Raw genomic sequence first — 15,362 nt, 5'->3', positions numbered from 1 at the left:
CCGATAGCAAGTGCTTGCGTGGCTCAGTGGTAGAGTATCCGCCTCCCACACAGTGGGCCTGCGTTCGATCCCGGCGGAGAGCGGGTACTTTTTTTCGCATTTCGGGCGATAGTGATTACGCGGCGGCGGCGGCCATAGCGGACAACGACTCAAACCGAAACGGCTATTGGAATGAGCCCATAACAGCTTACACTGTAAAGACATATATGTATTGCTTTCAACTTTATTCCAATGAACAATGCAAAAAATATACATCTTCAACTTACAATAGCAGTAATGAACACATTAGTAATGTTGCGGCTCGAGCGCCTTTTAAATTGTGTCAGTCACGAGCGCAGTCACAACAGTTCCTGCCAGAAGTGTTTTTGTTTCAACTGTGGCTGGTGGCAGCACTAGAAGGGCATTGGCACCCTGGAAGCTGAGCAGACGGCTGCTGATTTGATTTCCCGTGCTCCTAGCCACGGGGAGTGCACAGTCCTCAGACCAGGATAGCACTGCCCTGTGGTACTCTGGTCGTGGGTCCAGGACTATGTCCTCGGCGAGCTGCAGAGAGCCAAACAAGAGATCCCACAGTTATGTGCAATTTTATTTACAGTCTGACCTTGATATAATGATTTATTGGATATCACAATGGTACTTTCGTGTTGAATGCGACTTTAGTATAACGAGGTTCAACTAACACTTGCCGCTTGTAACTTTTTGAATATTTTAAATGATTAATTTTGCCTTGTATAATATTGTGAAAACCGTTGAACGGTAGAAATGAGAGGCTAAGTGGGAGTCTAACTGTCAGCATACAAAGGCACTGTGAAGAAAAATTAGCTTAAAAAATGTTCATATCTTACGACCCAAGCACCTTCCAACTCACCTTTGCTTTGATAGATGTGGGATGAACCGTGGCATGTCCGGACATCTTTCGGAGTGCAGGCAAAACGTAGAGCTGGCATGTGACAGCTGCTGACACTGGGTTGCCCGGAAGGCCAAAGACAAGCTTGAGCTTATCGCCATACTTGAGAGACGCAAATGCTGTTGGCTTCCTGCAAGGAAATGGTGATGCCTGAAAGATGTGCACATAGGCAGTTCCAGGTACTGCTTGTAGCGATACACGGGTGTTTCACACACTATCTAGATTGTGAGATTAATCCTGAGAGTGAATTTGCCGGTACTAAACTATGGGCTCTTGTGGCATAACATACTTGAAAGAAGGTTAAGGGCTGCACAGTGAGTGATGTAAAAGGGGTACATGCTAGTATCGAACAAAATCAAATGAGGGCAGCTATTTTAGCTAAGATTACAAGGAACAAGCAGAGTTTGACAGGTCACGTAACATGGAACGGATCACAGTAGAAATTAACATAAGTAGTGTTAAAGGAGTACTGACATGAAATATTTTATATTCTTCTGCAATAAAATAAACTTCCAAGCATTGAAAATTCCTTAGAAAATATTGGTAAGAATCGGAGCACCATAAGTTACCATTATACAGTTAAACCTGCTTATAACGAACCTCCATATAACAAATTCCTGGATATAACGAAGTTTTTCTATTCCCCGCCGTTACTCCATAGAAGCACATGTATTTGAGACCTCTACGTAACGAAGTGGCAGCGGGAGATCCCCTTGAAATAACGAATTTCCCCCGCTGACAACCTAGAGATTTTGCCCCAAATTTTGTTATTTTTGCACGAACAGCAATCGAAAGCACCTTCTCCACCGCAACGGAATGCGAAGCGGCGGCGACGCGCTTGGTGCGCTCGAATTCATGGCGACTGTGAAGTGAGAGCAAGCGTAAGTGTCAGTGCGCGCGAGCGTGCGCGAGGCGGGCCTGCATCCCTCAACCCGGCGATCTTGCCGCCGCGGGCGTGACCTTTCCCCCTCCCTTCATTCAAACTTGATCCCGCCACTTGCTGCAGCTGGCCTAGCCCGCCAAGCCGGCCCATCAGCCGCGCTGTTTTGCACCAAAAAGCAAGGGATTATGCTTGCCTTCTGGGCTGGGATGATTTAAAAGGCAGTAACGGGCTACCAGGTATTTTGGAGCGCTACGTAGCGTCGGATGTGTACAACGCTGACGAAACGGCGCTTTTCTACGAGTTGCTTCCGAACCGTACCCTTACGCTTAAAGGAGACGTCTGCCATGGCAGTCAGCAGAGCAAGCGTCGTTTCACTGTTTTACTATGCATAAATTCAGACGAAAGCGACAAGCGAGTCCTGCTGGTCATCGGAAAAAGCACCCAACCTAGATGCTTCAAAGGAACCCACAGGATGCCCGTAAAATATGTGGCGAACACGAAAGCTTGGATGATGTGCGACATATTTAGTGAGTGGCTGACGGAGTTCAACAATGACGTCAAGAGGCAAGGATGCAAGATTTGTCTATTCATAGACAATTACACTGCACACCACGTAGATGGGCTCGAGCTCTCCAACATTGAACTGCAGCTTTTACCCGCGAACTACACATCGCTCATCCAGCCCCTTGATAAAGGAATTATTAACAGTGTCAAGTGCTCATACCGTCGGCGACTAATCCAAAAACTGCTCCTGAACATTCGTCTGCAGCGAGATACGAAGGTAGACATTGTACAAGCAGTTGAGAAGCGTTTCTTTTTCGAACTTTCGTGCCGAACCTGCATATAACGAAATCCTTTTTATAACAAAGTTTTTCGGGAATTTGTCAATTTCGTTATATCCAGGTTTAACTGTACTTGCTTCCATTAGACTGTTTCTGTTTTGGTATACGAAAGGTGGATGCATAATGATGTCGCAATACACTGGCTTGCTTCATTCCTGCTACATAACATCAGCAAATTTTGCTCCATGTCATGACGTCAGGTCCGGCATTTTGAGACCAATCTATTAAGTTCATCTTTATATCAAATTAAAATATCTTAAAGTTGTTTATCAACCTGCATACTTGCTAGGCGTCGCCCTTTTACGTGCGAGACACACGGTACAGTTTTTACAGTGTAGAACATGTGTGTGTCAGTATATCTTTAAGAGTAACAAGAAGGGATGCTAAGATAAGAAAAACCCAGTTGACAGTGGCAGAGAAATGAATGTAATATAACGAGACAAGGAGACTTGTGCATACAGGGCTGATTAAGCTGATGCAGGACAGATATAGTAGGAGATATTTGGGAGAAGCCTTTGTCCTGCAGTGGACTTGCACAGACAGCTGGTGATGATAATACTGCGCGAGCTACTGCTGTTCATTTGTGCTAAGAAGTTCTGCCTGTGATACGGTGACTCAGAGAACAAACGCAAACGCACACACACTCGTAAGTATACTAACCCAGGCTTCATGAGGACTCGTCCAAAGTGGATGGTAGCTGAGAACTCCTTGACAAGCACTACTTTGAGAAGGTCCTAAAAAGTAAAATGGGCCTGTTATAAAACACACACACTAGTAGATGAGGGGTTTTACCTTCTCTCCCATAGATACGCCTCCTGATGAGACGACCACATCAGCTTTTTCAAAAGCAGCCCTTAGTTTCTTTATGTGGTCATCAAACCTGAAAGTATGTATAATGGCACAACTGTTATGAAGAAATTTGATACTTTGTCTTAAGCTTTCGGGGCTAGTGGCATAGTCTTGACCAGCAGAATTAAAATCAGTCACATAATCTCTGACAGAAACGGACCATGAGGCACGACTCCAAAAAGAACAAAAATCATTATGGACAACATACTCGTCTTGTGCAATTCCTGCATCATGTGCTGGAAATCCGTTTTTTTCCAACAGCGTGATAAGTGTTGTCTTATTGCTGTCCCTTATCTGGCCCAGCTTCAGCGCACTGCCTGGGGCCACAATCTGTAAAAAAAAAAAAAAAAAAACGTGGAGAAGAAGAGAAAGAGAAACAGACTCTGCACATGAGTCAATGACTGCGCTTAGCAGCTCCATTACAACGTACTTGTTCACATGCACTAGCAATCCCAGTCATGCACCCAAACGAGCATTTACATAAGCAAAGCTGAAGACTTGGTCTCCACGTTTGAATGCCAGCTGTTCAGCGGCACTTACTAGTATTCCCAATATAGACAGTATTTGCACTAAGCACAAATACATTGTGTATTTGTACGATGTCTTTTGGCTGAAGTGCCTGAAAATGCCTAAAAAAAAAAGGTGGGCAATTCCTTCGAAGTAGCTTCAGCATAGTGCTGGACATTTATAAAGCTGCAATGCTAGTAATTAGACAGCCAATTAACAACAAATTGCTAATTAAGTTTTAACAGTATTGTAAATTAGGGACGTGTTATAAAAGCCAAATCGAGACTTTGGTGCACTATTCCGTGTTCGTGTTTGTGTGTGTGCGCATCTGTCATAGGCAAAGTTCATTATTATTATTATTATTATTATTATTATTATTATTATTATTATTATTATTATATTATGCCAGTTGGTGTCCCATTACACCTGCAGTATGGAATGACATGGAATGAGGAGTCTTTCTCTGCATACCGCACGCTGTTGCACAATAAGAGAGTAAAAACGCTACCTCATTTCCAGTGGAGAGGACAGCCACTCTAGGCAGTCTGTACACTGCGACCATGCTTGCACCAATGGTGGCAAGCAGACCCAAGTCTGAGGGGCTAAGCTTCGTTCTTTGAGCCAAGACGTGCTGCCCCCTTTCAATGTCCGATCCCACTGGACTGCAAGATAAGGCATCGGCTTACCTTAAAACACAGCAACAAGAATTTAAAAAGAAAGAAAGAAGATAACAAGAAATAGTACATAAGTAAGAAAAACACAAAGATCCAGTGTTCCTAACAAGACAGGTCCACGGGAAGATGGAGCCGAAGTGAAGGCAACTATTGCCCCAAAAGAGACGAGTCCTCTAGTTGAAATGTTGACTCCAGAGATACCTCTCGTTTGACTACTGCTGATCAATAAAAGACCAGTGTTGTCATTTTATCTGATTTTCTATTTTATTTCTGGCTTCTTCAGCAGTGAGAATGCGTTCTTAAGAGGCATTTTAGTGAATATTGCATGAAATTTTTCTTACCACACCTTTAATAGGCTCACAGGAAGATTTGATGGTTTGTAGTGGTTTTACCATAATTTTCTGCTTTAGCAGCAAAACTAATGTGTTTTGCAGTGATAGAATCACTGTTCATACAACTGTTCCTACACACTTTGTACTGCAGGACAAGACACCTCTCAAATGTATTGAATAAGCTGATTTAGAAAAGACATGGCCATGTGTTTTCACTGGCGTACAACTCTGTGACCAGAAATTACGATTAGGAACAATCTAATAAACAAGGAAAAGCAACTCTTATCTGTTCAAAGTTGGACACGCAGCTCTCCAAGAGTGACATTTGATAGTAAGGCTAGCTTATGAACACTACAATTAGAGCTATGCCACTTGAACTAAACAGTTAACAGCAGGGTCACATTCGCAGCGATACTTCTCAAGTGGCCCAAACGCAGTACCTCCTTTACGCACCGAATATCCTGTCCGGCCGTAGGAGCGGTTATTATGTTCACTTCGAATTCCTGGGAGCCCTAGCAAAGCAAGGAGACAGGCATGAGCAAGTGAGTCAAACTGTGGCTTTAGCCAGGTGTCGTAAAGAAAACTGGATTTAAAAAGACTGTCTACTTGCATCTTCCGACGCACGAACAAGCTCAGTGTCTTCTACTTGCACTACAGCATCACATGGATCTGGGACTGGGGCGCCCGTGCTGATTCTTGCACACTGTCCAGGCTTGACGTGATGCAAAGGCTTCATTTGCAAAAAGTGTATTGTAAGTATTCCTATCTGAGATCTAGTTATGAAACTGCAAGACTTACATTGGAGCCCGCTGGGACAGCGTCGATCACCTCTCGCGGCCCGTCGCCATCTGAAGCTGTTGGAAGAATCATTATGAGAGTGATCAAAAACCTATTAGGCTTTGGGTGAGACAACCACACATTCTTTAGCCTGTGGCACTGGCAAGTTATTGAAAAGATGGGCCATATGTAAGAAAACACTTAAGCTGTTCATGCACTTTCACAGTTTGAGCTTCACTGATTGCAGAGAAAAAAATAAGCACGCTTTCTACATACTTACCAATCACAGCATAGCCATCTTTGATAGACGCTGGAAAAGGCGGCAGGGGGTCCGAGGCATAGACATCCTTCGCTAGTATTCGCCCACAGGCCGCTGCAGTGACATTTCAAGTGTTGGGCACAAATAATACTGTCTCGTTGCATAGTTATAAGAATACCTTGAAATGGTATCAGCTCAACATCCATCTCGGAACACTGTTCCAGCACTATGGCTTGAGCTTCAGGGACAGGTATCAATGGATAGGGAGAGTGCCTCGGCCGAGAGGCGACAGTGGTGCTTGGAGATCCCTCCATCGTGCACTGACAGCCTTGTAAAGAAGCGATGCAATAAAATGCATGAATACATTGATTACAAGTGGTCCAATGGCTTTTATGCTGCTTACCGGGGCGCACGGAGGCTGGTGTTCCAGATACCTATCAAAAAATAGCAAAGAGAATCAGATGGTGCTTTGAAGTGAAACAGTAACAAAACTATACTTTCTTTCATACATAGCAGGCAACACTAAAAAGGCTAGAGAGACTTCTCTCACTACTCACATTCTCAACCTAAAAATAGTGCATCACATACGGAAATGTGTCATGTAATTCAACATAACATTGTCTCGTATATCTGTCGCAAAATATGGTGTAATCATTGCATGGAAGGCATAGAAGATATGAACCTATTTAGCACAGAACAAGAGCAGTGGCACGTTGCTGGAACCAGCAGCGATAGCGCACCGGTTGCACCCCCAACCAAAACATGGTATGTTGCATATACTGGAAGTACAAAGCTGCACAAATAATACATGATTTCACCTAACCTTACATCCACAAGTTGTAATTGTAATACATAAAGTAGTTATTTCGTATGCACGTGTCATACATCAAAAACATTTGCACAGAGCGAGATTTCTATGACCACACTACTTGCGTAGCTTCCTCAGCTTTGCTTAGATACAAGAAATATAGCATATTAAGGGGAAATGCTCCTTGTAGATCTACTTCTCTGTATAATGAGGCCACTAGCATAAAATTTATGTGGAATATAGAGTTTAATTTCCTACATTCAAATTTGCTTTTAGTTTTTGTAGAAGAAATGGTATGTTCCCTTGAGCAAACTTGCAGTTTCACCAAGTTTAGGAGGCTGTTATCAATATAGCCTACATTGCTTTTTATAACGACAGATTAAGAATAAGCAAAACAATAATTACCTTTTTTACTATATACTTATAAAAAGTGTTGAATCTCAACTATAGTTGTCAAAAATATTGATGAACAGTTCTATGAAATGCAGAGAGGACTTGATACTTGCATTCTACGCATTCTTGTGCACGCACATACAAAAATTAGCTGAGACTGAGTCCCATTAAGCACGAGAGCTTTTGTGCATAAGCAGAGAAAACAGTCTAAAATTTAAAGAAGAGAAAAACGAGAATAAATGTTTCTTAACTTGTTTATTATTAACCGAGATGATCAATCTGCATGAAATTAGGCAAGAATGCACACCAGTCTGTCTAAAAATAAATGTGACACTTTTAAAGATCTCCCGGTGCATTGTGATCGACAGTGACCGGACAAGGAAAGTGGCTTAAGTGCTGACGAAGACATCCCCTTGTTGAAGCATTGGCTCCAGCGACATTAATTGTTAGACCTCTGTCAATCCCTCCATCTTGCTGTGAACTTCTGGTTTGTTTGAATCCCAGCATAAATGGCACCCTCGGACCCCTTGGAAGCTGCCTAGTCCAGGCGGACTTTCTTTACCACTGACACAGCAGTCAATGCATTGCTGTCCCCATCGCTGAGGAAGGCGGTGAACTGGAGCGGGGTGCGAAATACTTATAAAAATGTGCATTAAATTATGGGGTTTAACGTGCCAAAACCACGATCTGATTCTGAGGCACGCAGTAGTGGGGGACTCGGTAATAATTTGGACCACCTGAAGTTCTTTAATGTGCACCTAAATATACGATGGTGTCCTCCTACAGATTCAGAGTGCAGCCTATATCTCTATTGCATGACTTGAGGGTCCGTGGTCTTTTCAAGCACAGGCATAGGGAAGGTTTGCCACACACTGTGCTTCAGCAAATCTCCATCTAAATCCATTAGCTGCAGCCATGGCAGTTACTGGAAAGAACTTCAAAATATAAGCACAACATCGTTGCTACACTGCGCCTTAACAGAGGCCTGTATTACTTTTGCGGCACCTTTCTTTGTCACACGCCATCAGACTTCCTTGGTTGAGGTTTTGGCTGATCGCTTTTGAAGTTGCCAGGCGCAGTTTTTCTTGACATCGCAGCAAATATTTTGAGATACATTGGTCTCGGCAAACCAAAATCACACAACTGTTCGCGAGGCCAATTCCCAGAGCGCGCGCCGCAACCGAAACTATCTGGCGTGGTACCGCGCGGGCTCACTGCTGGCACCCCAGTCGCAACTGAATGCCTCAAAGAATATGCTGACGATACAATAGAAGCACGGGCATCACTGCGACAATAAAGTTCTATGAAAATGATGAGAGCCCGTTAATTCCTCTTGTCTGTAGCTCCTCGGGCAGAGAGCTCAAGCTCGCAATGCGGGCACGCCGCGCTGCGCACAAGGTCATCAAACGTACCGATCTCGAGGCGCTTGCGCTCACCTCGACACTAGTTCATTCGGTTTCAAATCACGCTACATTTCGTTTAGACGCACTGACGGAGACGTCATGGCCTGAGCGACTTGCCACGGGAGCGTCTCTCCGGTCTACATCAGCGTAGTTGCCACAAATCAACGCCTCCTAAAGAAAAGGAGGCATTGCAAAAATGCGGCACACGTACTTCCTCTCCAGAGGCTTTCTGCTTGCTTCTGCGGCGACGTCCCCTATATTTATGGATAGTTCTGTACTTCCGCCGCCCGTAGTCACATTTATTAGGAGTATCCATCGTATCCGTCATGCGGACAGCTGAAACTACAATTAAAGTTGGTGCATAGGCTAGGGTGGATACCTAATCAAAACACACCGTGATCAAAACTAAAATCAAAACAGCCCTGATGCGCCGCGCGCACATAGTGGCCAATGAGACAGCAGCATGCGCCATGCACCACGGGATTTAAAAGCAGCGCACAACTATATTACTATATAAATAAATAAATAAATAAATAAATAAATAAATAAATAAATAAATAAATAAATAAAGCTTTCTTGAAAAAAAATTCTGTATTAAATGTTACAAAAAAGCCCATTTTTTCCTCTTTTAGCAGCTGAAATACGAAAATGTCGCAAGCACTGTCCGCAAAAGGAAGACGAAAACGCGCGTGATTTCGAAGAGCGATTTCGCAAACTCCCTCCCCAGCTGAGAGAACACCAATAACCATTGCCAGTTTATCAGAGCGTGAAATTGCGATTTTTCAAGCGAAGCTTATACGTATAAGCTAGCCTGCGCCGGAGATGTAACGCTAAAAAAACCAACTACTCTCAGAGCCGCACGCGCTCGTGCCACTGCTCCCACGTTCGTCGTCGTCGTCTGCTTCCACAGCTGGCTGCGTTGCCGCTAATCATTCCAGCGTAGAATTTCATTTCTCTTCGGTCGTCGTAATGGAGAGGCCGCGTTTAGGGGGGTATGAGCCATTCATTGTCTTACGTGACGGACAGATTTAATGTTAACGCGATAGCGTTTAGGACCCCGTGTCGCAGAAAATCCGGCGTCGGCAACCGGCAACCCTTTATCTTGAAAGAAAAAAACATGCAAGATAAATTATTGCTGAAAGCAGTCAATGTAGGGCATCGAGCCAGGTCACATGAAACCTAAACAAATATGTCAGGTGCAGGGTTAAGGCACTTCTTTCCAAAGGCAGAAAGCAGTGTGCACAATTCCTTAGTGGAATGCTTAATAGCGTCTGATAGACAAAATGCATAGAGAACAGAAAGGCAGCGGCATACAGAAAGTGAACTGTGAAGCTTGTCCGTCTTCATTTTTCGCTCCTGGAGTTGATCAACTGCATGAGGGATAGCGGGACTTGCAAATTCGAAGCACTCCTGCAAGAATATGTCAGAGTTCAGAGTAACAACGACAACACACTTTTAAACATTTGTTTTCCATACTTACCTGTGCACCTTTGCGGCTTCCTGGGAGGTTGATTATGAGAGTCTGGTTTCGAATTCCACAAACAAGTCTAAAAAAAAAAAAAGCAGCACCCATGCATTGGGATCACATGTACAATCAATCGCAGTCGAGTGCAAAAGTTTAGGGACCAGAGGCGCTGCTCAAAATTTTTTTCTTCGCAGCCTAGGCATAAAAGTTGAAATCAAGTGGTACTGCCTACGTGCACTTGTTTGACCAGCGTCATGCGTTAATGCCATTTCACGTTGCACGGCTGTGCTAGAAGAAACTAAATTGTTTAGCTGATGCCGTGGTCTCTAGATGTTTGCACTCAACTGTAAACCATACAGGTAAGCATGTCTTTTGAGTGCAGTTGACACATCAGACAGGTTTGTAAGAACAGAAAAGTGGGCAAGTTGGAAAATATCGATCTTTGCACAGCACACAAACTAACAAAGACAACAGAACAATTGTTGTCTGTGTTAGTTTGTGAGCTGTGCAAGGATGGAAGGCTTGTAAGCTTATGACTGCAGTTGTCCAGTCCAAGTTCATGTGAAAGACTCACCTCGAAAGCATTGCCATTGGAGTGACGCTCAGAGATTTCTGGATAATAGCAATCGTGATGCCTGGAGCTTCTTTCATTATAACTGCTCTTGTAGCCTGTTGGTTAATGATTTATGTGAGATCTTACAGCAAACAGTTCTGTCTAAATAGATGACAAAATTGCAGGTTAATCACCTCGGGTGTAACATCTCTTGCCGAGAAACCTGTGCCACCAGTCGTTAGAATGAGGTCGATCTTCTGAACATCACTCCAATTTAACAGTGTCCTCTGCAAACAAACATTGAGTCGCAACAATCATGGTAATGTAATAAGAGAACTGAACGGTATAACTAACTTGGCAAGCAATTTAGCACAGGCAGGCAGGGACAAGAGAAAGACATTGACACCACGGTGCCCGAACTTCCAACAGTTTGTTTTGTGGAAATTCACACATTCATATGCCAAATGTTCATTCGCCTACCATTCCTGCTAGAAATACTACTCCTTGTAAAAAGGCCTTCTCTTTATCCAGCAAATCAACAGATGCTGCGGGGACATATGTTTCACCACTCCTTCGCCGACTTCTGGTTCCATTATTTCTAATTTATTATTTATAAGGAGCCATGTGACATTTCAAGCAGGAGTGGTAGGTGAATGAACAGCTGGCCATACAAGTGTTCAAATTTCCAGAAAATAAACTGTTGAAGCTAGTGCACAGTGGTGTCAGTGTCTTCCTGTAGTCCCTGTCTGCCTGTGCTAAAATGCTTCCCATGTACACTTGCCAATATGTACAACGTACAGCTGTGCTTCGGTATACCACAGGTTGAAGAAAAGAATGATTGATTTGTCACTTACCTTGATATCTTCAATGTCATCTGGAACGCACTGTCGAGCGACAACCTTTCCATTTATCCTGTGCCAGAGAAAGAAAGACAGTTAAACTTGCAGTCATTTCAGAAAAGTATGTTCTAGGAACGTACAAAGCATACACACATACAGTGTTTTTGCATTCACCATGTGTTCCAGGTTCCTCCCACTGGTATCTTCGGCTTCGCCTTTGGAGCATCTGTCACTCACTGGAAGAGCGTGCATATACCTTTAATCACAAGCAAACTACTGCAGTGTTTAGTAGTGTTGGTTATGTGTGCAAGTGTACAAGGAAGCGGCACATGCCAACCGCACTTGAAAGTACAGTGTGGCTAAATGTTTCCTAGCTTAAGATGCTGCACAGGGTGGCAGCAGTGGCAGGTGTGCTACAAACATTTCTGCTATATCTCGTATATGCTGTTTCAGCTTCAACTTAGAATATTCTCTGAAACAGTGAATAGAGGTACACATTATCTTTTCCTGCAAAACATTACATTTGTGCTGGTGCACATAAATAATTGCATGATAACCACTGATCATCTCTTTAAGTAGCTCACTCACTATTTAATTTTTAAAGAGTCTTAAACCTTAGGGCGAAGATTGCAATTATAGAATTGAAGCAATTCAGTGCTCAACAAGGTATATACATACACTTAGTAGGAATTGTGAGACTATAGCAGGTAGTTTGGATATATTTGTCCCAAAATTTGCTATGAAATACACAGCTGTATTCTACAAATACATTTGTGCTGCATACAGTTTGTAAGGCTGTCTGGGAAAATATATAAGTGGGACACCACGTACAGCTCAAATTAAAGATGCCATCTGCATGGTTACACATTAAGGGCATAGTCTCCAGCACTACAAAAATTTTCTCTTCAGATGGAGTACATTGATCTAAAGGTAACTAATTACAATTTTATTAGTTATCTTTATATTTATTTAAATAGTTTATTATTGGCATGCAATTTTTAATATCCGCGCTCGATCATGGAGCAACTGTAGTCGTAAAAATGAACTATTTATATCCATTTACACTGCTGTCAATAATTATTTGATTTATCTGCTTTGACATTTTAGGCCAACATTACGAAACCCCGACGAAAGCAGTGTGGGTGCGGATGTAGAAGTCACGACCTGTTTCACATGCTGCAATTTCGCAGCTGCAATTATTGCAAATGCGAACACCACGGATTACCGTAACTAAACCGTCCATGACGTTTACCGCCGACCAGTAAGCTCGGAAGGGCGTCGATCAAGGGGCTTTATGCCGTAAATGCATGTACCCATCGCTCGGAATATCTTGGCGTCGGACCGCTTCAGCAAAAAAGAGGAAAAACAAACGAGAAACTTTTCCGGAAACGTTTTTTTTTTTTTTTTTTCGTGTTTGAGCTCGTTACCCTATAAAAACAAGAAATAAGCAGACAGGCCGAGTTCAGCAAGCCGAACATCAAAACACCGCACGCACTTGCGAATTCGCAAATGCGCATCGCCACATGAAACAGGCTGCACATGTGCGCAACAGGAATCCTTGAACTGAAAATTTCTCAAGGCAAGTCCAACAGCTGGCTGCACACGCTTCTATGGCGCATCGACACATACCTGTGAGTATGCCCGTACTAATGCAGTGATCGCTATCCATTTCGCGCGCTCCGCAAATGCACCTGTAAAGAAACGCACTCGGCTGTTTATACCGCCAACTTCACAAAACCGTGGCTTAGTTGCTAGTGTTGTCGCTGCAGTAACGTAGCGTAAACATGTTAAAACGTTCAAAAAGGTGCGTTGAACCTACCACGCAGCAGAAGGGCACGTTAAACAACGTCCTGCACTCAAAGGGTAGTTATCTGAGCAATCTACCTCGTTTAGAGCTGTCTCGGCTGTCTGCTACAAAATGCTAATGCACACTTGGCCAGCCTTCTTGCGCGTTAACAACTAAGCGTGCTAGGTGTGTGATGGCGCTACATACTGGTGAATTGTAAAAATTATGATAGTATTAGCACAATTGTGAGCATAATTTAAACAATTTAAGTCGCTCTAACTGCGTCGGCGTGATTTTTCCTTAGTGCATGACTTGTTTAGTGGTTTGGTCCGTTTGGTGGCTCCTCGGGGTGCAAACTCGCCGCTAGGGAAAAACCCGCGCTGATGTTCCTGGCGTGATACACGCGCGGCGGCTCAGTTCTTTCGGTGTGTTTGCTTTAATTAGGCCGAACAAATGAAAGGCTTGCCAGTCATTGCGCTTAACATGTACCCCACTTACAATGAATGTGAAGTAGCCGTCATGTACAGCTCCTTGAGCACTGTGGGAAACATTCGAATAACGTGCCCGTATGACACTCTGGGTTGGGAAGCTCTACAAAGGCGGTAATTAACTGGCAGTCTCGACACTCCGAGCACGTATATGCTGCCCAATTCTTTAAAAATTTTATCTTTGTGGCACATTCTGTTCTTTAAGGACATTGGGTAAACTTCCTTCGCGATTCGTAATAAACACTTTAATGGTGCCAGCGCTAACATTCGCAGATGCCATTCTGTGCTTAAAATCAGACATCTTGTCGGGGCTGGAAGTTAACCAACGCTGTTTGAGGTCATTAGGCCGGTTGGCCTTGGGGGCCCACGGTAGAGCCACAGATGAGGCAGAGCAGGGAGATATGGGTTGGGCCTCTTTTGAAGTCAAAGGAGCGTTGAGCTAAATTGGTGTTGAAGAAAGACTCCAGAACACGGATGAACACGGATACCTAGAAAGCATGAACACGGAACTAATAATAACAACAATAAGTTTATTTCACCATCATGTCATACATGATGATGTAGGGGGACCGAAGTAAAAGCTGTCTTTCAACAGCTTGACAGAGCAAAGGCCCCCCTTTTTTGGCAGCAGCATACAAAGTGACGTAAAAAGAAGATACACAGAAAAGAAACACTGCTCACGGCGGTCACACTGCACTACAGAACAATATATAAACACATCATAAGAAGCCAACAGACTTATGATATGATTAATAAAAATCGGGCCGCTCGGTTTCCTTTATTCTCGTTCAATATATAAACATGTTACATAAAGACTGCATCTGGCACATAGGTTAAAAAAAAAGAATAAAGCCATACACACATGGCAAAAGAAATAAAGGATTCTAATAGTTTACACAACTGAGAAAGATGTCAAGAAAATTGGCAACCAGCTACAGGGCAATTAAAAGTGTAAATAGACAACCAGGGATGCTATTGTGGACATTGACAAATTCCGCCATATTTTCGAATTCGCTATCTTCTCAACTCTGATTGGCCCAGAGCAGGCCCAGAGGGCTGCTAGGGTCTCTAATTGCCTCAAAATGCCGCCATTACCAAGTTTGACAGTATCGTGGAATTCGATCATGCCCAGAATAGGACCAAAGGAGTCATAAAAAAAAGAATAAAGAGAGAGAGAGAGAAACAGGGAGTAAATTGGATGTAAAGGATGGACCATGGAGATTTACAAGAATGGCAAGAAAGAAATTGGAAAGGAAAATCTGTGCCACAACACAAAGGCCAGTGCCTTGCTATATATTTGAGGCCCGCGAACTTTGAGGCCCGCGAAAAAAAAAATGGAAACAGGGAAGAAATTGATAGGACTGCATCCATTACAGGCAAGGAGAAAACTCAGCGTGTCCTAATAGGATGCGAAGGTATTCACCCAGTGAGGCCCTTAGGTTACGTTCACATTCCACAAGCGCAAGGATTTGTAGCGGACGGAGCATTAACCGGTCAGTATTCGAGGTTAGCAAGATACGTTTAGAGTACCGGTGAAAAAAAAAAAAAAAATGGAAACAGGGAAGAAATTGATAGGACTGCATCCGTTACAGGCAAG

The 15,362-nt window shown here is 43.4% G+C and overlaps 1 protein-coding gene across 1 annotated transcript; it reads right to left on the bottom strand.

Moving 5' to 3' along the window:
* Window positions 1–191: 191 nt before the first annotated feature.
* LOC119457447 (gephyrin-like) lies at window positions 192–13,458 on the bottom strand. The gene is made up of 20 exons (XM_049670090.1): window positions 13,311–13,458; window positions 13,121–13,182; window positions 11,649–11,727; window positions 11,507–11,564; window positions 10,847–10,939; window positions 10,674–10,768; window positions 10,115–10,181; window positions 9,949–10,044; window positions 6,434–6,464; window positions 6,209–6,358; window positions 6,052–6,144; window positions 5,793–5,848; window positions 5,605–5,724; window positions 5,448–5,506; window positions 4,497–4,650; window positions 3,690–3,811; window positions 3,425–3,512; window positions 3,293–3,366; window positions 869–1,037; window positions 192–543 (listed from the first exon to the last, which is right to left on the bottom strand). Exons 2-20 carry the CDS (start codon window positions 13,158–13,160, stop codon window positions 313–315), a joined length of 1,875 nt encoding a protein of 624 aa, XP_049526047.1. The 5' UTR covers window positions 13,161–13,182; window positions 13,311–13,458; the 3' UTR covers window positions 192–312.
* Window positions 13,459–15,362: the final 1,904 nt, after the last annotated feature.

The sequence above is a fragment of the Dermacentor silvarum genome, chromosome 7 (assembly GCF_013339745.2).
Source record: "Dermacentor silvarum isolate Dsil-2018 chromosome 7, BIME_Dsil_1.4, whole genome shotgun sequence".
Taxonomy (NCBI): Eukaryota; Metazoa; Arthropoda; class Arachnida; order Ixodida; family Ixodidae; genus Dermacentor; species Dermacentor silvarum.
Note: the sequence above shows the minus strand (reverse complement) of the source record. Positions and strands in the feature narration are given on the sequence as shown.